This window comes from Eublepharis macularius, chromosome 7, assembly GCF_028583425.1.
Source record: "Eublepharis macularius isolate TG4126 chromosome 7, MPM_Emac_v1.0, whole genome shotgun sequence".
Taxonomy (NCBI): domain Eukaryota; kingdom Metazoa; phylum Chordata; class Lepidosauria; order Squamata; family Eublepharidae; genus Eublepharis; species Eublepharis macularius.
Genome location: NC_072796.1, coordinates 16,666,724 through 16,690,704, shown reverse-complemented (window position 1 = coordinate 16,690,704; position 23,981 = coordinate 16,666,724). Strand labels below are relative to the sequence as shown.

Sequence of the window (23,981 nt, the reverse complement as noted above, 5' to 3'; positions counted from 1 at the left end):
CCGGCGAGCCCCTCGGCGCCTCGAGGCGAGGGAAGAGGCGCCGCGGCCACCCCCTCCTCACGGGCGTCCCTTCCCGCCTTTCCCAGCGGCCCTGCCGCTCCCGCTCCCGCTCCCTCCCTCCCGCCTTCCGATGGGCTGTTGGACGTGCCCAAAGCCTGCAGCTCCAGGAGCCCGGGTTGGTGCGCCTCGTCTCCGCGGCGGCCAGAAGGACAACCCCCCGGCCGCGGCGAACAAGCCCGCGCGCGCTCTCCGGGGAAGGAGGCGCAGGCTGGCCGCGGCTCGGGCGGGCGGGCGCACCGGGGACCCTCGCCTGCTGCATTCCGGAGACGCCGCCGCCGCCGCCCGGCTCTGCTCGCGGCCGGGCTTTTGGCGCGCCGTGTGGCGTGGCGCGGCGCCTGTTTGCGGCACGAGCGAGAAGCGCGGCGGCGGCGGCGGCGGCGGCGGCGGGAGGGCTCCGGGGGAATGCGGCAGTAGCGTCCCCAGCCTCGCCGAAGAGCCGAGCGCGCCCGCCCTGCCGCCGCCGCCGCCGCCGCCCCTCAGCCCTCCTGGCTCGGACGCCTCGCCTGCGGCGGCGGGGAGCGCTCGGCGCGCCCTCGCCCTGCCCGGCCGTGGCTGAGTGAGGGGCCGCGGAGGCGCCCTCGCCGCCGCCCGGGCCGGGGAGGGGGCAGCGGCTCGGCGGCGGCTGCTGCGGCGGCGGCGGGTGGTTGCCTCCGGCCGCCCCGAGGCCGCGGCGGGCGCCATTGCCAGGAGGCTTCCAGCCGCGGGGGCCGCCGCCTGCGCGCCCCCTCCTCTGCCGGAGCCTGCGCCTGGCGGAGGGCAGCGGGCGCCCGGCTGCCGTGGCCCGCCTGACCCTCCCGCAGCATGCCTGCCTTGGCCCGGCGGCCCGGCGCCGCGGCTCCCCCGCCCGCCTGGCTCCTGCTGCCGCTGCTGGTCTTCTCGGCTGGGGCGCGGAGCGGCTCCCGGGCGCCGGCGGGGCAGCCCTCCAGCGCCGCCGCCACCACCCCCATCGCCATCATGGGCTTGATGCCCATTAGCAACTCGGTGGAGAAGGGCAAGATCGGGCGCGGGGTGCTGCCCGCCATGCAGCTGGCCATGGACCAGATCCTCAACGAATCCTTGCTCAACCCCTACTCCCTGGACCTGCGCTACTACGACACCGAGGTGAGTCGGGAGCGCCCGGGCGGGCACCTTTGGGGCGAGCGGCTGGCAGGGCCAGGCTGGCAGCCGCGGAGGCCAAGCTTGGCCTGGGACGACACGCGGAGAGGCGGCGAGGGTAGGCCGGCGTTGGAAAAGGAGCCACTCCGGTTCCCCCTGGCGTTTCTCCCCCGGCGCTTTTCTGTTCTTTTTTGTAATGCCAGCCTGCATCCGCGGTTGGCGTTGGATGAAATAGATAGAGACAGCGAGACTCGGAAAAGGGAATCGCTTGGCAGGCGAAGCCCGGCGTTGGGAACCGAGTCGCTCCGGCTCGCGTTTGCGCTTTTTTAAAAACAGGAAAATGCCCCTGCAAAGTGCGTGCGTGTGTGTGTGTGTGTGTGTGTGCGGGTGGCCTTGGCCGGGAGTGGTGCGGGACGGCGAGGCGCGTCGGTGCAGGGAGCTCGGCCGCTTGCAGCGGAGCCGCTCCGCATTGGGGTGCGCGCCTCCTCCGCGGAGGCTGACGCGCGGGTGGCCTTGCTTCCTCGGGGCCACGAGAGAGCGTTTGTAGCGGGCCCGGGCGGAGCGCCGAAGCAGCGCCGCCCGCTCTTTCAGCAACAGATGCACGCCAGGGATTTGCGGCTGGCGAGCTGGGAGCAGGCGCCCGGCCACCTGCGTCGCCGAGCCGCAGCGTTTGCATCCTTGGAGCGCCTCTCCACGTTGGCAGAGGAACCCTAGGAGGGAGCGGGCGGCCAGTCGGGGATTTCTAGCTCTTAGCAAAGGAGGGAAGGGGCTGGCACGGGTGGGCTGCCTGGCCCTTCCTCCGTGAGAGGTGTGCATTTAATTGGAAGGCAGGAGGGGCAGCAGAGCATGTTGGCACTTCCCTCTGCCAGGAGCAGTAGCAGCTGCTGCCTCTTTCCGCGCTTCCTTTGGCTGGCACCTTCCCTTTTCTTTTCCTGGTAGTTCCAGCTAGCAGGTGGCACATTTATACACATTTACAGCATGCAGTACGCAGAGTTCAGTGGCCAAGTGGTGGTGGTTGGTGGGGCTAAGTGCGAAAGCCTGTGAACATTTGGCTGGCACCCTCGAATAGCAGATTGAGAAATCTAACGGTAGCTTGCCTAGAAAGAGTTAATTTTGCAGTTTTCTCCTTGTTGTTGTCAGTCTGCTATGCATAATTCTTCCTATAAGTGCTGGGTACCCACCAGGACTGCTCTTCAATCAAAGTGGGTGGGAGAGAAGAGCAAGGGCACAGATGCCTGCCAGGCCTCCTTGCCAGGAACATTTTAGGCCACTCAGTTGTACTGCAAGATTAATAGTCTTAAGTATTCTTATTGGGTGGCTCTTTTGCCTCGGACATGTTTCAGGCGTGTTGTGCTGTGCTGTGCTTGGGGTTTTGGTCACAATTCAAGCAAACATGTTTGCGGCAAACAAAATGCTGATTCAGTATTGGACCTTTCCTGAAGATGGCAGCATTTTCTTATGTAATACTTGTGCCTGATGATAGTTGCCAAGATAACCGTGGCAGAGGAGTCTCCAAGGTGCTACATGTCCGCTTCCAGAATTTGTCTTGAGTGATAGATGCCCAGTTAGCTTTTCCCATCCTCCGTGGGGCGCTTGGTGGAAACACTACCAAGCAGCAACAACTGCTTATGCTTAGCGCCACATGTCTAATTTTATCTGGGCCTTTCTGCTTTTGTAGTTACTGGTTTTATTAAAGCTATCAGTGGTATATCATTTTCCAGTCGTCTTTAGAAAGCAAAGCGGAATTTTAAAAAAGATGTAAAAGAATGCAGCTGTTCAAACTAAGACAAATTACTTTACCTGTAAGAAAAATGCATGTTGACAAACTCTATCCAAGTCCACTGTAAAGACCAGCAATGGTATAAGCTTTCGAGAGTCAAAGCTTGCTTCCTCAGAAAATTCCTTACCCTGAAAATCTTGTTGATCTTTATGATACTACAAGACTCAAAATCTTCCTCTCCTACTGCAGACTAACATGGCTATCCACCTGAAGATAAACTATATTTAACAAGAAGGAAGAACTTGCCTTATTTTTGTTCAAAAAATCTTGTGTTCAGAAATGGAACAGAACAGCCTTATTTATTTGAACAACTTCAGAGACAATTTTAACACTTGGGATAATTTGAAATTCAGATTTTAAAAAAGAAATGATATTTAAAGAACATTATATTCACAGGACTACATAAGATCTTGCAGAGAATTTGGAAAATTAGGAGTACCATGTCACTGAGAGGCAGGGGTTTAGTTCCCATATGCACATTTGCCATGTGATAACTGTGACATCAAGTGATAAGTTGTATGTGAACATATATTATGGCACAAATCCTCCCCCACAGATAAACATTCATATCTCCTTGCATTGGCTGAAACATAATGTTTTTCAGTGGAGTCAGTATGAGCAATTTCAACTGTCAATCATCAAGTCAGTATATGTTTGTCTGGTGTGGAGAAATAATGTGTGCGTGTATGAACCAGCGAAGTTGATTCTGGCTTGCAAAACCTTACACTACAACATGTTAATTAGTCTTTAAGGTGCCACAAGATGCTTCGTCGCTTTGTTGACAGCTGACGAATACAATTGCCCATCTGAGGCTTGGCTTCAGATAACGCTGCCTCTGGATTACTGTAGGCATTGAGCTACTTACGATCTTTTAGATAAGTGGATAATCTTTCTGCAGTTGTTGCATATTTAAAGAAATACTTTATTGTCACCGTGTTCTAGTTTTAGTTGTGCTGGAATCCGGAATAAGAGTCTGTTTGGGTGTGCATCTCTCAACAGCAACAGAGTGGATGGATGACATCCATGTCTCAGTGCACATCACCCACTGTTCTTTATCTAGAGAAAGGAGGTTTGTGCGTAGGAGATGTTTCTGTGAACAGATCTCCTTGGCATTGGGGCATAGGAACTGAATAACAGCCCTTTAAATAACAGTCCTTTTAGTAATCATGAGAAATAATGTAAAACCAATGCAGACTTTGATCTTCTGAGATGTCTCATACTTGTTAACATATATTTTACTAATTTACTGATGCTAAGCTTGACATAATTATTAGGAAAAATGTACAAGTTGCATGGTATGGGTGAAGAGAAGGCCTTGAATCTATATAAAAGCATCTTTAAGCTGCTTCATGCATGGCAAATTTCCTGCAAAGACCTAATGTTAGTGTGAATTGTATGACTTTTGTGTACGGTCATGTGTGATGCACTCCATGTACATATGAATTTGGAAGCTGTAGTAGTAGGCCTATAGATAGCAAATCTTCCGTGTCACTGCACTTCAGGTTGTGGGCCCTGGCCCCATTTTTTGATACCATCATCTCTAAGTGGACCATACTCTTGTTTTGCTTAAAGTTTTTTGGTAGGGGAAGTATGGAAAGCAAGTGTTTTTGTGAGTGCATATGCAGGAGAATGCAGAGGCTCCATCATTAAGTAGTAATGTAAATATATTTATTTATTTACTTCATTTGTACCCTCCCAAAGTAGCTTATATTATTCTCTTCTCTGTCTTATCCTTATAGCAGCCCTGCGAGGCACATTAGGCTGAGACTGTGTGTGACTGGCCCAAGGTCACCCAGCAAGCTTCCATGGCAGAGTGGGGATTCGAACCCGAGTCTCCCAGGTCCTAGCCTCTCACTCTAACCATTACACCACAGTATCAAGCCCATAAACTAGATAGGTATGCTAGAGTCACACATCCTTTTGTGCAAAAAAAAGGGGGGGTGTTGGATACATGTTGGTACTTCTGTAGTTATTTTATGATTAAAAAAATACAAATGACAACATCTGCTAGAAAAAAATACATTGGGTCTTTTGTGGTTTTGCCGTGGAGCAAGTCTTCCAACCAAACTGATCCCGTGAAATGTATTGCAGAATCTGATGTGCTCCTGGGAGAAAGAGAGAGGAGAGGGAAAGGAAGAGAGGAGGAGGTGAGGGGGTGTCCATAGGCTAAAACATTAAATGTGAGTCTTACTATAGGATGGAGTTAATGGTGGGACCCGCTCTCATCAGGGCCAGTTGAAACCCGCTGTTCAGCGCTGAAGTGATAACTGTGCTATTGGAAAGAATTGCCTGAAGAGAAAGAAGACAGGAAGACCTGCGCACATCAGGACAGTTGAAACCCGCTGTTCAGTGCTGAAGTGATAACTGTGCCATTCGAAAGAATTGCCCGAAGAGAGAGAAGAGAGAACTGCGGGTGAGCTGGCCATGGTGCTAGCTCCCCAGGCCTCTGCGTGTGCAGTGAAGTCCTGAACAATAACTGTGCAGCATAAAAGCCCAAGATGTGAAGCGCTGCTGATATTTTGTTTGGCACAATCTTAAGCATGGCTACTCAGAATTTATCCCCTTTGAGTTCAGCGGAACTCACTTCCTTGTAAGCACACTTATAATATTGTAGACTTACTTATACTGTAATATGTACTGTGTGGTTTACTGACTTGTCAGACGTATAATAGTAACTATTATCACAGAAGACTGATGGGAGTTTCTGAAAGCAGCTTGCTTTTAGCATCTGGGGGATATTACAAGGGAAATTGTTGTCCATTTCTTAGATGCTTAGTGAGTGAAGGGGGGGGAGCTCTGTGAAGGCATACCAGCAACTCAATAGAGGTTACGGTTTCCTCTTTGGAATTTTGTTTCCCCCCCCCCTTCTGTAAATGAAAGCTTACTTTCTGAGATCTATAACAAAATCCTTCAGGGATGCTACTTGTAGCGTGACAACTTTTGGCTTATAGTCCAATGTTGTGAAAACTGGTCTAATGACTGGAATGTGTGTGGTTGGCAGTGAAAAGACCTGTGCTTGGTTTATGAGTCATTGGGCAAAAGGGTATGTTGCTGTTTGGACATTACAAGATAGTTACCACGTGGCACTGCTTTGGGGAGTATTGCGGCATCCACACGTAGCTTTTTTGTACAGGGTTGGACTACTGCAGTAACTTCAGCTGCAAAACACTGCATTAGAGCACTCTTTTCAGTGCCCGTTCGTTTAAGGGGCAAGCAGCAGTTTGCCGTGTGAGCTCCTTGTTCAGGAGAAATAGTAGCCACATCGACTGCCTTCCTGGAAAGGGCAGACAAACAGGTGGAGAGGGGGTGATAAGAGCAAAGAACATGCTAGCTCCCTTTTCTTCCCCTCTGGCAGAGAGAAGTAATTTGCTGTAATGCAGAACTGTTTGTACTAGCAGTTGAACTCGAAATCTGCAATCCTTCAATGCATACATTTAGACTGCTTGACTCTCATTCATTTCAGTAGGATTTAATGAGCCTGGGTGCAGAACTGCAGCAGAGGTGTTTTTAATCTTATACAGGAAATTTCTAAATTAATGTGATTTTTTGGGAGTGGGGAATAATTTGCAACATGCTAAAAGTAGAAACAAATTGTTCTCTACCTTGAGCCCTTAGGATAGGCTAGGCTATATGTCCAAAAGAGTAGATTAATTAAAGAGGTTAAATTTAGCAACACACAGGAAACAGAACACACCATCCTTCCTCTGGTAGGCAAAATATTTAAACGTGTGCTTAGTCAAAGCACTCATATAATTCTGTTGCTGTTAATCAATAGCACTCAGAAGAATGTTGAAAATAATGAGGCTGCTTTGCTAAATGAAGACCTTAATCTTCTGCAGTTGCTTTAATTTCTCTGCAAAGCATGATCGAGACTTAAATCGCTTTATGAAAATTCTCTGCACAATTTGAAGAGAGAGGCAGATTAAGGATTTGCTCCTGTGTCTGTGTCTGTGTCATGGATAGGAAAACACATTTAATTTCAGAACTGTAGTTTTGCATCGAGGAGGACTAGTTTTACCTCTCACACATAATGGGGAGTGATTGATGTTCACATTGTGGCTCATGCCTGCCTGGAAAGAGTGGTCAAAACTCTGTACGTGCTACTGACATTGTTCTTCCCCCGGGGGCGGGGGGTGGACTTCGCAAACATGACATCGATAGAAATGACTCCTTGGGCAAGTTTCTGAATCAGTTTCCAGAGCCCAGTTCTTGCATGGCCTGGCTGAAAAGCATTGCCAGTCTCTATTTATTGCAGAAATACTGCAGTCCTAAACAGATTTACTTGGGAATAAATCCAACTCAATTCAGGGGGACTTTATTTCCAAGTATACATGATACAGTTGGGCTCTAAGACCTATGCACATCTGCCTGTCAGTAAGCTTATGGAATGGCGGTACTTCTGAGTAAACATCCGTAGGATTGATCTGGAAGGGTATCAGGAACTAATTCTGATTTGGGCTCTCTTGAGAAGGTCCATAAAGTGGATCAGAAGCAAATCAAAACAGTCTTCAGCAATCTATGAAACATTAGATGAAGCAATCTATGAAACTTTAGCAAAGAGGGTGCTGAATAGATCGTTCTAGGGAGGGAATGTTGAAGTTCTGGGGTGGATACTGAGAAAGCTCTGCTTCCCGGAAAGGCCGACTATGCACCCACAAAGAATAGTACCTGTAGCAGGGCCTCTCTGGCTAGTCTCAGACTTCAAGCAAATTCATATGGTAGCATGCATTCCCTGAAATTGAGGGGATCAAAACTGTTTCTAGGTTTTTATGACAAAACCAGTACCTTGAATGGGGACCAGATACATACTGGTAGCCTGTGAAATGGCTTCAGTACTATTTGATGTGATGCTGTCTATGAATTCTCACTAGCAGCTAAATTTCTGTACCAGCTGTAGTTTCTAAATAGTCTTTCATAGGCTGCCCTACATAGAACATAATCTGGATGTCAATAAAGCGTGAAGAATGGTGGCCTTATTGAAGATGAAGCTGGCAAGCCTGTTGAAGTGGGACAAAAATGCTTCGGACCACGGCTGATACCGAAGAATCCAGGAGAAAGGCCGGTTCTGGCAGCAGTCGCCATCCAGAGATTTCATGTTGCCAGAGTCAGACCCAAGTCAGGTCTCTCCCTTTCTGCAAAGCCCATAGTTCCCCCCACCATTATTACTTCCATTTTGGCTGGATTGAACTTTATGTTTATTCTCCCTCAACCAGTCCATTAAGAGTGTTCAAGCACAGGTTCACAATTGACATTGCCACACACATGCTGAAGATGAAAAGGACACATAGACTGTTATTTGCATACTCCATACCTCCAAAGGTACTCATTCATCTATAGATGATAAATGGTACATGAGATACAATTGAGAAACCCTGAGAAAAATTTTCAGGGGGAGCAACAAACGTCTCCCAGAACTGCTCTTTGGAGTCTTTTCTTCAGAAAGGAATGGAACCTCCTCATAATAGTGTCACTGACTCCCCAAGACAACCCAGGACAGAACGATGGATTCCCAGGCCACTGAGAGATTTAGGAGACTCTCATCCTGTGTCGAGATAAACCCTTCAAAATCCACCGAAGTCAATGGATGTAGAAGAGTGTAACTTGTTTAGGATGGCACTGTAACAGGGTTAGATTAGGGGAGGGGTCGTGGCTCAGTGGTAGATCGTTGGTTTGGCATGCAGAAGGTCCCAGGTTCAATCCCCAGCATCTCCCAGTCTGAATAGACAGGACTGACTTTGATGGACCAGTGGTCTGATTCAGTCTAAGGCAGCTTCATGTGCGTGCTGTTCCTTTTGGCCTTCTCCTGATGCATCAGCAGTCAGGCTAACTCTGTTCCAGAACTTGGTCTAAATCACACATTGGAATGGATCTAGATCATCAGTCTTCCTTAATCGACTGGTAGTGTTCATTCGCTTCCTTCTCAGCTGACATAAAAAGGCAGATTAGAAATTCAAGACAGCCAGGTGCAAAGATTGTTTTAAATAAAAGGTCCAGTGGCAACTTCTTTCAAAGTGTCTGGCTGGCAATGTTCAGAAATAGAAACATTCTTTATTAGGCTAGTCCTGTTGGCCAGCTTGCCCCAATAGATGTTCTCGGCCCTGAATGGCAAAGGTCAAGACAACATGCTGTAGTCCAGACCTCTCCAAGCATTTTGTTTGCTTCCTTAGGTGAAACAAATATATAAAGAATCAGAAACACTCTTTTACAGTGGCATGTAACAGCTTCTAGCATCTCTGGTATGAAAATACTGCTTTGAGCGGTTGTCAGAAAAGCAGTATATATATATATATATTAAATAAATAAAGTACCAATCAACATGGTATACCTTGCAAAGGAGTTACAGTGGGCTAGTGATAGTTCTACAGGCTCCTGTAAAGTAGAAGGAGTTTTTAAAAGTATCTGGAATACTCGCGCAGGACAACTATCTGACTGGCGGAGATGGGAAGAGTCCTTTGTGGTCAGCCCAACCATAGAGAAGGCTTCGGGATGGGTTCTAAACTATGCAAGGCTGGATTCAGCCCAAGTATTCCATCCCTTTTTTTCAAACCACCGTCCCAGTCATTTCATTTCCAGCAGGTCCCCGGTAAACCATTGAGCATCCTTTGATATACAAATTGGGAGAGGATATTGTGGAACAATTGTGTCTATTGCTTGGCTCAGTTCTCAATTACAAGTGTTGACTAGGACTTCAACCAGGGGATACTGTATTTTAGCTGATACCTTCCCAAGAGCATCCTGGAAGTTCATTGGTTACAGGATTCTGTTGATGAAGACCATTGTAATTGGTCCCCCACCCCTGGAAGGGTTAGTGACTCCCATAAGTTTTAGTTTTAGCAGGTGGTGAGCTGGGGAGACACAGGATTCTGCAGCCCCCAACCTCTCTTCTGACACTGTACAAAACAACAGATCAAGTATGCAACCTGCAGGGTGCATGAGACCTATAATGCAATAGGACAGCTCCCTGGTTGTCACTGTGGTTTCTTTCATACCTTGAATTTCACCAGTCCGTGGCATGGATGTTGATACCTGAGTCTAAAAGCTGGTGGGCATGTTTCCGTTCCAACATCAAACCCAAGAACATCTCCATGAGCTCAGTTAAAAGAGTGTGGTGGGTGGTACACCAATATGATCCTCTGTTGGTGCCTGGCTTTCAGTATCAGGTACGGACACTCCACAAAGCAGATTAGTGGGACTCGGCACCTGGTGGTCAAGACAGAATTCTGAGAGCTAAACTACATCCATGTAGCTTAGCTCTGAGATCTATATGTTGCCTGAATGGCACAAGTATAAGAACATGGTTAGAAGTGGCCACTTAGCTGTTTGGTGGTGGTGGTGGTGGGTTCTGTTCTTCTAAAGGACTTCATTCTTAATCTAGCCCATAACCAGCTGGATATTTGGAAAACTTTAATTAACAAGCTGGAGGCATTGTGGGAGAGGGAACAATTAGGAAATTCCTGCTCAGCCTCCCATATCCCCCTCCAGGATTTTCTAAGTTCTTAGCGGCTTGAAAACAGTTTTTCATCTCATTTCCCCCCTTTTTAGTTCTTAACATTCGGTCACTTTGGATATTGAGTCTTCCCCAGGCTGTTTTAAAGACTTTTCCTCCCCCTCCATTAATTTGCAATGTAATGTTTTTTGGTTGTTGTGGGTTTTCCGGGCTGTATAGCTGTGGTCTTGGCATTGTAATTCCTGACGTTTCACCAGCAGCTGTGGCTGGCATCTTCAGAGGTGTAGCACCAAAAGACAGAGATCTCTCAGTGTCACAGTGTGGAAAAGATGTTGGCAGGTCATTTGTATCTACTCAGGAGGGGTGGGGTTGAGCTGAGTCATCCTGTAAGAGTTTCCCAGGGTGTGGAATGCTAATGGAGGGAGGCTTCACTGTATCCTGAGGAGGTTCTTTTGCATATGGATTGGTACTTGATGTTTGTAATGTTTTTTCTGCATACCAGGGGATTTCCCCCTGTGTATGTAGAGACCTGTGCTTTATGGCCTGATTTGTGGGTGATCTGGTTTTGTTTCTTTCATTTGCCAGCCAGTTTACCATTAAACACAGTGATAGCTGAGATGTGATTTCTCCTTTTCCTTTTAGTGTTGAATTTATCTTGTTGATGGTATTCTTCTGCGCAGGGCGGGTAGGAAATAGAAAAGCAGCATGGTCAAGCAAGCAGATGTGGTTTATATAATTTTTTGGTAGTGGCAACTTCTGAGAAAAGTATTTGGAAAAGGATTTTTGAAGGCACAAAAACAGTGTTGTGTTCCCATTAACAATGAATCATGGTGGAAGGCAATCTGTCCCACACTGGTCCGGCTTGTCTTTGAGGCTATCATCCTAAACATACCTGCTAAAGAGTAGGCCTCGTTGAACTCTGTGGGATTTATTTCTCGCGTATACATGCTTATAATTGTACTGGAAGAGTGCTTGACTTCTAGAAACCAGGAAGAAAAGGTTTTAATTGCATAGTGATAAACATTGTCACCTACTAATTACAGTGGATCAATCTGCTATTACTAGCTGCTGGAGGTGGTTCAAAAATTGGTAGCCCCGTTGATGGAGGAGAGCGTGAGTCTTCATAAAATATATCTACTGACAGTGATGTATATTTTATGCAGTAACACTGGCTCCAAGTGTCCACATCCCCAGCTTCTATACTAAGTTTCTCAATGGAGTCGTGCAAAATTTTCCTGTTGGAGAGCAGAATCTGAAACTTGCACTTTTTTTTCTAATGCAGGGCACTTCCACAAGCCGTATAGTATTTGGTGCAGCGACCACATACAGTTGTGTATTATTTACTGATGCAAATGTATAAATTCCAGTTGTTTTTATCCTTGAATGCTGTCCCGATAAGTTGCGCTATGCAGTCGTGGCGGGGAAGTTGCTGGTGGTATAATTGTTTTGCGTGCCAGCAATGCCATGCTTATCTCCAGGCACCCACCATTCTGTATTACGCTTTCTGTGCTGAACACTGGGTAGCTCCTAGGAGCAAAATGCATTTGTTCAATGCAGTATGGAATAGCCTCTTAGGCAGTGTGCCTCTTGCTATGTTTTCCAGTCTGCTCCACTCACGGGTTAGTTTCTGTTTCTCTCAAGGCTTGCAATGTTATTTTTTTCTTCAAGTGCTTTTGTCTGCCCTATTTCACAATATATTTCAGAAAACTTTCCTTCTGGCAAAGGATTTCCTGTCTTGCTTAGCAAAGAGTCAGAGTTCCTATTCTCAACATTTGGCTCGGATCCACCCTTACCAGCTTCTCCACTGAATTTATGTCACATAGATGATAAATGGTCACTCCTGAAGTGCCTGGTTATTCCCCTTTTGCGTCTGGCAACCCAAACAAAACCTCTTTAGGAAAGTACTTATTTGCCCTTACTTACCTTATTTCTTTCACCTCAATGTATGCGAGGTGAGATAAAGAGATCTATACTGTCATCAGCAGGGCTTTTTTCAGCTGGAACGTGGTGGAACGGAGTTCCGGCACCTCTTGAAAATGGTCACATGGGCAATGGCCCCACCCCCTGATCTCCAGACAGAGGGGAGTTGAGATTGTCCTCCGCGCCGCTCAGCAGTGCGGAAGGCAATCTAAACTCCCCTCTGTCTGGAGATCAGGGGGCGGGGCCACCGGCCATGTGACCATTTTCACCGAAGGTGATTTAAACTTTAAAAAACTCCCCCCTTGTTCCAGCTGACCCAAAGTGATGTCATTGTGTGGTCCTGAGTTCCACCACTGAGTTCCACCACCTCTTTTCCCAGAAAAAAAGCCCTGGTCATCAGTGTGTTACGGTGAAATGCTAAAAATGCCCCACCAAATATAGTAAAGGTATAAGAAGAGTCTTGGATGAAACCAAATGCCAGTCTAGTTCTCTAGCTCTAGTTCAGGAGGCCGACAAATGTCTTGGGGAAGCTCTTAAGCAGGACATGAATGTTATTCCTACATCTGGCCCTCAGAGCTATCCCCTATATGTGGAAGTTTTGTTTAATTGCCATAGCTAATACTTGGGAAGCTGGGAAGAGCCTGCTAGGTACCTAGCAGCAGTAGAGTACCATCTGGTATTTGCAGGTGTTTGCAGGTATTTAAGCCTAGGTATACAAGCCCTTGAGCAAGATCCATGGGGCTCTAAACCTGTGGCTTGCAGCTGTGGGCCTAAGAGGAGCCAGTCCAGTGAACAAGTACAAAAACAGCCCAGAATGTATTTTTTGGGGTCTGTCTTGTTCATTTAAATTATATTGCTTTGGAAATTTCTGTAAGACTCGCGTCCTTTTGGGAAAAAATGACGTGAAAATGGCATAACAAATACATTTTAAAAGTAATTAAGATACTATGTTATTATAGGCTCCAGTCCTGTAACATTTTTTGGAAGTAAGGTCCACTGAATAGTGGGATTTACTTTTGGGTAAACATGTAGATGTTCTATGAAACGAACAAATGTTCTAAGAAACAAACGAATCTATGGGCTTAGACTGGAATAACTCTTATTTAGGATTGCACTGAAAACCTAGAGGAATACTGATGTTAATCTGTGGTGGCCAAAGCAAAAAAAGAAATAACAGATTTAATATGCCATAAAGTATTTTTGATCTCGAATTCGCTGTCAGGTGCATGGAATACTCTGCATTAGCTGGCAGCCACAGACGTGAGAAATATGCTTAGATTTCTTGTTACCTTTTAATTCGTGCTGCTGAATTAATACTTGCCACAGAATTTGACAGTATTTTCCAAATCTTGAATAAAGGCATTTCTCACCCGCTACAGGTGTTAATCAGCTTTATTAAACCTAGGGAGACTTTGATATTATCCATTGCTACGGTATTGGACGGTCACTGTATTTATTTGGAACATGCTGTTTTACGTGTAAATATCACAGCCTGTACTGCCTGGCATATCATGGCCTTTCAAACCTGCTGTTTGCAGTTCTTCTTTCTCTGTAACCGTAATCTCCCATTAGGGGACAGTTATGTCACAAACAATCTTTTAGTCTTTGAGGAGCCACAAGACTCGATTTTGTTTGAAGCCTCCTCAAATGATTCTGTATCTGTCTCTTTCACCTTGGCTTCTTCAAAAAGCCATGAGATGCTTGGAACTTAATTTAATCTGTTCCTTGTCATCGTTGTGCAGTTTGGTTTCTGACTGGCTCCCAGGTGATTGGCTGTGGTGCGCTGTAGGTCATTTGCTTATTATCTTTCCTCCTGCACAGTTCCGCCCACATCTCTCATTTCTGCATTTCCCCAGCTAGAAATCTGCAGTGAAAAATGCCTCTAATTACCAAACACACTTCACATCAGAATTATGAATCTGTCCTTTGAAGTATGAAGCCAGAACTGCTTACAGTCTCCCAGCCACTGAGCTTTTAAAGGAATTGCGCTTTCCTCCTGCGTAGGAATTGGTGAAAAGCTGTTTGATTTCCTTTGACGCAGTAGATGTTCTAATATCTTTGTTTTAAATGTGATCATTGCATTAGTTTGAATTCAGACCCCCAAGTGCTAGTTTGTTCATAAATAGAGCCCCCCCCCATTCCTACTGATTTGCTGCCTGAATGGAACTGTACTGACACACAATTTTATTTTGCATGCCTATCATTGCTTTTAAATCAGGCTTCAGAACTTAAGAGTTTGTACTGAGTGTGTTTAATATTGGTTACTAAGAGAAGACTGAGTGTGAAATTAAGCAGACTGAAGTGTCTATGTGCCAAATGTAGAGTTTCCCAGGCAACTTTAGTTTTCTTCTCTATTGAGGAAGGTATCCTGATGGGGGAAATAGTATGTAGCCATATAATCAGCAGTTGTTTCATAAAGCCTGTGCAGAAGAAAGCAGAATTATGTTCATTATGAGCAAGTACAGACCTTCAATTTTGTCATACTCGGTAGCTTGATTGTGTGACTCCAGCCTTTCAAATTTTTACTTGTATTTATTTCAGTGCATTTTTGCCCACCTTTCTTTAAAACTGGGCACCAGGCTGAATGATGATCATGTGCAATGTAAAATTCCCCCATTAGCAATCCTGAAATGCTCATTAGATGGACAACATGTTAGCTGCAGTTAAAGTAATGTATATATAGTAGCAAGAAACCAGGAAGAGCGCGTCCTTAGAGAGCAATATTTGGTTGCTGAGTTCTTTTCTTTTTTCTTTTTTACTTTTTATTTTAATTTTGAATTTTAACATTTAACCATGTACAAAGAGCAAGGTTGGATTATATATTGCGGTATCATACTTCAGACATCATTCAAAAAGACAAATATTGTAATACTTGTAACGAGGTATATCTTTTGTATCAAATAGGATCTATATTTTAGATAAATAACAACTTATAAAGTAAATGGATCAATTGGATATGTTTTGTTAGGTTTCATACTCAGATTGGTCATATCATCTAAAACAGGTAACCAATCTTCCCAAAAGCTTGATTGGAAATATTCAGATTCTGATTGCATGAGTTGGTATGTAATCTTTTCTACGAAGTAGTGGTCCCAGATTTTCCTGGGCCACATATCAAACGATGGAAGTTCTTTCCTTCCCATTAGAGCTAGGAAATTATTTCTGCCAAGGTTGCCATAAATAATGATGATAATAATTTTTTAAAATCCTTATGAATGCATGGCTGAATCTACCTTATACTGAATCAGACCATTGGTTGATCAAGGTCATTATTGTCCCCCCTGACTGATAGTGGCTCTCCAGGTTGCAATGTTGAGATCTTTCACGTCACCTGCTACCTGTTTGTTTTAACAGGAGATGTCAGAAATTGAACCTGAGACCTTTGGCACTGAATGAGAGTACCTCTTCCTGCTTGATGGCCACAAACCAGCAAGAGGTTTTTAACTGGTGCGCAGAGAAATATTATCACTGGCTGATTGTGGCCTGAATAGCCCAGATTTGCCCAGGCCCTCAGAGCTTAGGAATTGGCCATGGTCAAGGGAGACCACTAAAGAAGAATGGCGTTGCTATACAGAGGAAGGCAATAGCAAACCACCTTTGCTCGTCTTTTGCCCGGAAGGCCCCATGGGTGGAGTCACCGTGAGTCATTTGCAACTTGATGGCATGTTGTTCTTCAATTGCTGCTGTTGGAGGGATTGACCAAAAAGTTAGCAACCCTGTAAAGGAAGGCTTTCCCTATGAAGTTTCTCTAGAATGGGAAAAGAGGGCAAAAGTTGGGCTGAAAGGTCCCATAACATGGACAAATTCTTTTTTAGCCCTAATTCTAGGAAATGTTATGACTGCATCTTCTGCTTGGTAAAATGCTATGTCCTGTTTCTCACCCTCAGCCTATCAAAGCAAATTGGACTTCTAACTTTTCCTACTTCAGAAAGGGTAGGTGGAGCTATGCAGTAATAACAGCAATTAAGAAAAACTGTGCCATCGAGTGACTACCAAATCATTTCAACCATATTCACAGGGTGCTCCAAGCAAGAGATGAGCAGAGGTGGCTTGCCATTGCCTTCCTCTGTATAGCATAGGGGTGCCATTCCCCTGGGGTGGGAGATCCCCTGCTTCCACCCTTTCCCCCCGTGCCCACTTACTTGGCCGGTAGGAGGACATTTGCCCCCCCCCGGGCAGTGCAGCGTGCCCCCTGGGCAGCACGACACGCTCCTGTGCCCACAGAGGTCTTATTTGGGCCAAAATGTACCCTGCAGTGGGCCCATTTCAGGCTGAATTGTGCCCCGCAGTGGGCCAATCCAGTCCGCGGGAGTGCTCCCAGCCACCCTTTGACCCTGCACAATGACGTCACTTCCCAGAAGTGATGTCATCTTGTAAGGCAGGAGCTTCCATGCTGTGCGCAAAACTGGGACCCGGGGGCACAGAAAGGTAGGTGCCAGGCTCCCGATCTCCTGTCAGGGGAGTCAATGGACCTGGCAATCCTAGTATAGCAGCCAGTCAGACAGGAGTTCTGTGGAAGCAGAGAACTAGGTAAAAGAATTTTCCAAGTGATAACTTGGCAACCCAAGAACTAGATTGCTAGAATTATGTGCGGAATCCAAGGAAGACCCTATTACATTGTTAATTGAAATGTCCTTGAAATTAATTGTACTCACACTGTGTAATCCACCATGCGTTGCAGTGGTAAAGTGGACTATAAATAACGTAAATAAACAGGGCTTTTTTTCCAGCCGAAACTCCGTGGAACTCAGTTCCAGCACATCTTGAAAATACTCACGTGTCTAGTGCCCCTGCCCCCACCCCCCGGTCTCCAGACAGAGATCAGTTCCCCCCATCTCTCTCTTGAGAGTTCCACCACCTCTTTTCCCAGAAAAAAAGCCCTGCAAATAAATAAAATTTGCAGAGTAATGCCTGAGTTTGTTCTTCGTGTTGTGACTCCTGGTTAGAATATGTGCAAAGCTTATAGAAGAGATAGGGAAGCATATGGTCCACCTTATTTTTTTAGGGCTATGAGTTTCCCATAGTGTAAAATAATGAACTCGGATTCATGAAATCATGAACTTTTATTTTATTTTATTTTATTTATTTATGTCATTTATAGTCCGCCTTTCTCACTGAGACTCAAGGTGGATTACATAGTGTGAGATTAGTACAATCAGTGTCAAGGACATTTCCATACAGTGTCAAGGACATTTCCTTAAAAAATGTCATAGGATTTTACAGAGACATAGCATTAGCAAGGATCCAATACAGAGTTGAAGAATTGCTGAAACAGAACATAGCCAGTTCTAGGATTGATATTAGATAACATGAAGCACAGGTAAATATATAGGAGTATTTGCAACAGATAATATGCCAGGTAACATAGTGGTGAAGTCTATGGTCCCCCCTAACTCATTAGCGGAGCTTCTGAGACCCCTTCCCTGCAATACTTCTCTCCTATCTGAGTAAAAGCCTTTTTAAATAATTTGGTTTAATTCATTTAATTTAAATCATTTAAAAAGTTTTAAAACGGTCCTCTTTTATTTATTAGAAATTTACTTTCTGTCCAGACTGTATTTGCATTTTGAATCTATCTTCTGTGGTGGTGGAAGCTACAAACTGATTTAAAACCTCAGAGCTTGCAATTTTCAAATAATTTTGTTTGTGATGTGAAGCATGAAAAGATCTACCTTTCTCAGCCCTGGCAGCAACTTGACAAAAAGGCACTTTTTGTGCTAGTGGCGCTTGGACCCATCTGTGGAGTGTTCAGTCGTTTTGGTAGTCTTTCAATATTGTCATATGGAATGAGATCTGGCTGAGAAAATAAGCTGTTAAAAACCACATAAAAAGCTTTTTGGGTCCCATAAACATACATCCCTAGCCAGTGAGGACTGCAGTCAGTGAAAATATAAGTAGAAACCATGATGCTATTAGAGTTTATTTAGGAAAAATACAGGAATAATTGGGGACAAAAAATGTTATCGGTTAGCTTATATACACAGGGTAACCATATTTTAACCCAGAGACTGTTAGAAGAGGCAGGCAGCTGTACTTTTCTACACTCTGCACCGTCCCTTTCATTAGGAACGACCAAAATGACACAAAACCGTGTGTAGGTTTGGGATGTTACAAAATAAAGCGGGGGGGGGGAGGAGTGATGTTTCAGGCCATGATTTTAAAGGGCTTTTCTTGCCAGTATTCTGTGCTTAATACCAGCAGGCAAGTAGAGCCTTTGGTGTCCGGTTGCACCCCAGTTCCTGTGAGCAAGAGAAAACAAATGGTGTCTCTCCATTGAAATGACAAAACCAGCAATTTTCCTTGTATCTCTCTGACATGAAGTGAGATTCACAGATTCTTTGCAGCCTGAGAGCAGAGGAGTTGACAGTCATTGTGTTAACAGTTTTGGAGGTAAATTTAAGGTGATTCAGGAGGTATAAAGTCAATGAAAGAGCCCAATGTGATAGTTTTACGTCCTCTGAACAGAGCGCTTGATTCTATTGACTTCCTCTGTATAATCTGCCTTGTGTCTCAGCGAGAAAGGTGGACTATAAATAATGTAAATTTTTTTAAAAAGTTTTGTCCTAATTAAAAGATATTATGTGGACTATGGTTTTTGTTTTTTCGATTTTGAGTTTGGACCAGTATAGCTGCAAACAAATTTTGGAAATATTTGTAATTTCTCCCACCTGATTTTTCTCTCCTTTTAAATCTTGTGATTTGTTCTCTCCCCTGCCTGCTGTGATAGACAGGATTCCAAGTGTGGGTGTGCACCTCAGGTCCCTCCCCCCCTCCCATCGGGTAAAAAAAGGCACCTGGAAGCTTGAAAGCGGCACTTTTCTTGCTGTTTGCAAGCAGCAAGAAGAGTGCTGCGGCTGCTGCCCTTCTACCTGCTTCAGAAAGCTTTGCTTTGGTATTTCCTAATTGGCTCAGCAAGACTCTAAGACATGAATGGGGTTAGCAAAGTAAGAATTGCCTTGTCTTTAATGGCGCAGGTAATTTACAAGCATAGTTCTGAATTCTGGGTTGCCATCTGGCAACCATATAAATATCCCAGCTATTAACAGGAACATTAAACTTAACAAACAGGGAAAGAGATTTTAAGGACTAAATACGGCTTTTCTTGTAAAAACATATTAATAGAAATGCCATAGCAACTTTATACCTGACAATAGGCAGAAGCACTCAAAATGGTAGCTTGGTATAGCGAAATTTCACTGAAGAGACAGGTCTGTAACTGATTTGTTTGTAAATTTGTCAACGACGGGGTGATAATTTCTGCTAGCAAAACGTCCAAAATGACAAATATTTAAAATTAGACTTGGCAGAACAATTCGCCTCAAGAATTATTCTTGTGAGGAACTGAATCACAGCAGCACTGCTGCAAACAAGATTATGGTCCAAATTGGAAAAGCCAGCCTTGGAGAGCAGTTTATCCTTTAATAACAATTAGCTCTGTCTTAGAAGCACACAACAGACCAAGGCAGTTGTAGCCACAAAATGACAGACTGACAGGCAGGCCGAGGCTTGTTTGCTCAAGAGATGAAAGCTCCAAAGGGAGGAAGAAAGTCAGAGGGAAAGTCTAAGAAAGATGTTTACTTGGAAATGGAGGATGGGCATACTGGTAATTTGCATGCTGCTAATGATCAGATGTTCTGAGGAGCAACCTCGAGCCCTCTTATCTATTCTTGGACTATTACCCATCAATCATTTTATGGAGCATGGCAACCTGTCGGCAGGAGTGTTACCTGCAATTCACATAGCTTTGCAACATTTACACAGGCATGCGTGGATTCTGAAGAACTACGAACTCCAAGTATCACTGAAGGACACTCAGGTAAATGCTAATGCATTTGTATGAGGCGTTGCAATTATGTGTTGTTTCCAAATCCTTCTGAGCTGCTTAATGTGTTTTCAGTACCCTGTGCACAAGGGAACTGAACCGCACAACAAAGCAGACAAATACTGGAGTCCTTAATTTCTTCTCCTTGCTTCCCAACCCTTAGCCAATCTCCTTTGGAGCAGTGAGCCCTCCAGACTTGACATCTTAGGGTCACCAGATGCAGAGGAAGGCAAAGGCTCCTATGTAATAGGCATGTGGAGGAGGAGAATTTTGTCCAATACAGCTTGTCCTTTATTGCCAATATGCTTTAAGGTTTCTTACATAGAATTGAACCATCAGTCAGTCTAGTGTTTGTTCGATGTGATAGCTATCAGCTCTTCAGGGTTTCAGGGTCAGATGGAGGGTTCCCCCTGTTGCTGCCTTTTAACTGGATAGGAGCTTTGCACCTTCTGTATGCAAGCATTTGCTGCTGAGCTTTGACCACAGCCTAAGAAAATCTGCACTTGGTTAAATTCCTTTCTTTATGCAGCTATCAAATATAAAGATGGCCTGTTTTCTTTCATATTTGGCTGCTCATCAGCCCCACTGTCGCTTCTGTCCCATGAAGAATAGTTCTTTCCCCCTTAAGGTGTTAGAAATGCATAGGAATTCTTTGTTTACAAAAATGAATGCGTGCCATTTTCAAATTTTGGGACAGGGGAATGCATTTTTTGGGAGGGGAAAGGAGCAAGATTCAGTAACAACGTAAATGTAAGATAAATGCAGCTTCAGAACAATTAAGAATCACAAAAGTTGTAAATATGTAAAATCAAAGCCATGATTAACATGGTGAAATTATCTGCTAGAAGTCTGGGAGGAACGGAATAATTACACCTGATACCTAAAGTGCAAAAAGACCAGGAGAGGGGGTGACCATTCATGGAGAGAATTCTAGGGACAAAATGCCTCCACTAAAAAGGTTTTGTCTTTGGTTGCCACCTACATCAGTTCTGCTAGCACATTTAAGTGATAAGGGAGCACGTGAACCTTCATGAATCCTTGTCCTAGACCGTTTAGGGCCTTAAGGTAATAACTAGTGTCTTGAATTGTGCCTGGAAGAGAATGGGCAGCCAATGCTATTTTAAAATCAACAAAATATATGCTTGAGCTCCTATATCAGTCAGCCATCTTACTAATTTTGTGTTTGCACTAATTGAAGCTTTTGAACATTTCAAAGAATCTTCTGCGTCAGTCTATGGCAGGTGCCCAGAGGTTCCTCAACAGACAAGTCCGTGTAGAAAGGCTTAATTGAATGTGAAAGCCATTATTTTACAGCGAACCCAGTTTCTTCTTTGACATGTTGACTAGTCTGTGACTTGCATCCGCTATCTTGGGGAACCTGTCATGTAAGAGTGGCATTCTGCAGTCTCCCTAGATTTGCTTGTTGACGGAAGGACCTAGAAATTCATGCTTCTTAGCGTGAATGGAATTTATTTGAGATATGATTTTCACTTGAGGCTGAGGCATAATTTTCAGCCTCTGAAAATGGAGAATTGCACTTCATAAAAAAGCATTATAATAAAATTTATTTCACTTTCATTATTTTCCGTTCTGAATGATGGGTAGATGGATGCTGAAATTTATATTATGCTCTTACTAAATGTATGGATATTATAAATGTTTAAAATTAGCTGAAATTTGTTCCATTTCTATCCCACACTTCTGTTCCAAGATATACTCAAATTGGTGTACAAAAACCCCCACCTGGAATATGATTTTATACATAGCTTGACAGTCCAGTTGAGAACACATTTTTGAGGTTCTTTTTAAGCAGAGTTAGTTCTCATGAAGAGCAAAAGGAAGGTATTGTCATTTTTAAAGAATGAAGTCTCTTTCTATGGAGTGGGGCAAATCATAATAAATTCTGTCACTGTGAGATAGCATAGAAGCTGAGTATTCCTGGATCTGTGCTGATTGACAAATTGACACAAATTTTCTGGTTGTCTTACCTCAGAAATGGTATCACAGAACTGGAAAAGGTACAGAAAAAAAAAGCAGTTAACATGATCAAAGTGTGAGAGAAGCTTCCCTACAAGATACAGGTACAGCACTTGGGTTGGTTTTTTGGTTAAGAGGAAAAATAATTGTGAGGGGGGCATGTTAGAGGTAAATGCAAGAAAAAGCAAGTGTTTCTGTGGGCACGCAAGGGCTTCGTAATTGGCTGAAGCTGATGTCTCCTGGCAGATTTGAATCTGTGAACATCAGCTGTCAAATTCATGCTTTAAATGCGTTTACTGTGGAGAACACTGGTGTACGTGTGGCAGAGGCTGTGATCATCCCTAGATTAGGGAGTACAGCCAGGCGTTTAAGTACTTGCATTAGTTAAAGACTCAGAGTGAAGCTGGCTGTTTCACAAGGTCTTCTAGTTTTTTATGTGGGGAAATGTCTTTGAAGTAGAGTGAGGTATCTGCACCCGTTTTGACTTGTAGGTGTGTTACCCGCATCTCAGATATGTGTGTTTAAAGCAAACAAGATCCAGGTATTGCCGTTTAAAATAAAACAAAAACTATTTTTTTCCTTCCTTTTAAAAAAACTCTGGATATGATCCTGCAATTATCTGCACAGGCAGAAGGCAGAGGATGGAAGGGTGGTCGTTTTTGCCCATGTCCCCGTTCCCACTTCAAATCCCCCCCATTGAATCCTTGGGGTCTCCTGAAACCTATGGACAACTTTTGGATGGGGAGGCTGGGGCTACAGCGGAGTGGGGACTCAGGCGAGTCTCCTTCCATAAGCAGGGAGAAATTCACTTGCTGATTCCTGGATCCAGCTTTCTAATACCCGTCATCTTGTAGATGATATTTTTCACAGTTTAGATTCAGTAAGTTAACTGAAAAATAAGCTCTTTCAAATATGCTGATAAGCAGCACAGTTGGCTTGATCTAGCTGTTCCGTTCTTGCAAATGTACCCTGCTTATCTAAAGTATAAGTAACGTTTAGAAAGCTCCAGAGTTTTTGTTACTGTGTCCTGTATTAGGTGTTGGTCTGTAATAGAATTGCAAGATTCAGGTCCAGCAGCTCTTTAAAGACCAACTAGGTTTCACCTTGTGCCCTCTGTGCTACAGTCGCATGGAGTCCTTGGGTTTTGTGCTCAGTTTTGCACAGGAATGCAAACTTTGAAAAAGCTAAACATGTTCATAGAGCAAAGTACGATTAAAAGCTGGCTGAGGTGGGTCTATCTGGAGGATCCTTGAATTTATGGAATAAAAACCTGGCCTATATAGAGACGATGACAAAATAGTTAAGAATGCCGTCGTATGCACATTTATTTACATGTGTCCAATTGCAATTGGCACATAGGATTAAATGCTATATAAGCTGTACCAACTCATAAAGGTTGGGCTAGATAGCTGTAATCCTAAACATACTCTATCTGGAAAGAGTGCAACAGGATAGCAAATCATGCGTTGGCTTGGAGCTTCTGGTTTTGTATGGTGGGTTGAAATTTCAGGACTATCATTTGCCTTTGTATGTCTGTATGCTGTTAAATATTGTTAAATATTTATATATACATTTTAGAAGTTATTTTAATGTTTAAAATGTTTTAATGCCTGATGCTTGCTGCCTTGGGGACCCTATTTGGGTGGAAGGCTGCATATAAATGTTTTACATAAAATAAATATATACTTGATGGCTTCTTCTAAGATTTCTGTGTGTGCCATTGTGATGAACTACAGTATGGATTCTGTTAGGTAGAGATGGGGTGCAATCAGGGCTTTTTTCAGCTGGAACATGGTGGAATGGAGTTCCAGCACCTCTTGAAAATGGTCACATGGCCAGTGGCCTCGCCCCCTGATCTTCAGGCAGTTTAGGTTGCCCTC

The 23,981-nt window shown here is 44.4% G+C and overlaps 1 protein-coding gene across 1 annotated transcript in view; it reads left to right on the top strand.

Annotated features, from left to right (window-relative positions):
* Window positions 1–861: 861 nt before the first annotated feature.
* Window positions 862–23,981, top strand: part of GABBR2 (gamma-aminobutyric acid type B receptor subunit 2) — a 434,622-nt gene continuing 411,502 nt past the window's right edge. The window contains exon 1 of the mRNA XM_054985745.1: window positions 862–1,161. Coding sequence (XP_054841720.1) covers window positions 862–1,161 — 300 coding nt within the window. The remainder of the gene's footprint in view (window positions 1,162–23,981) is intronic.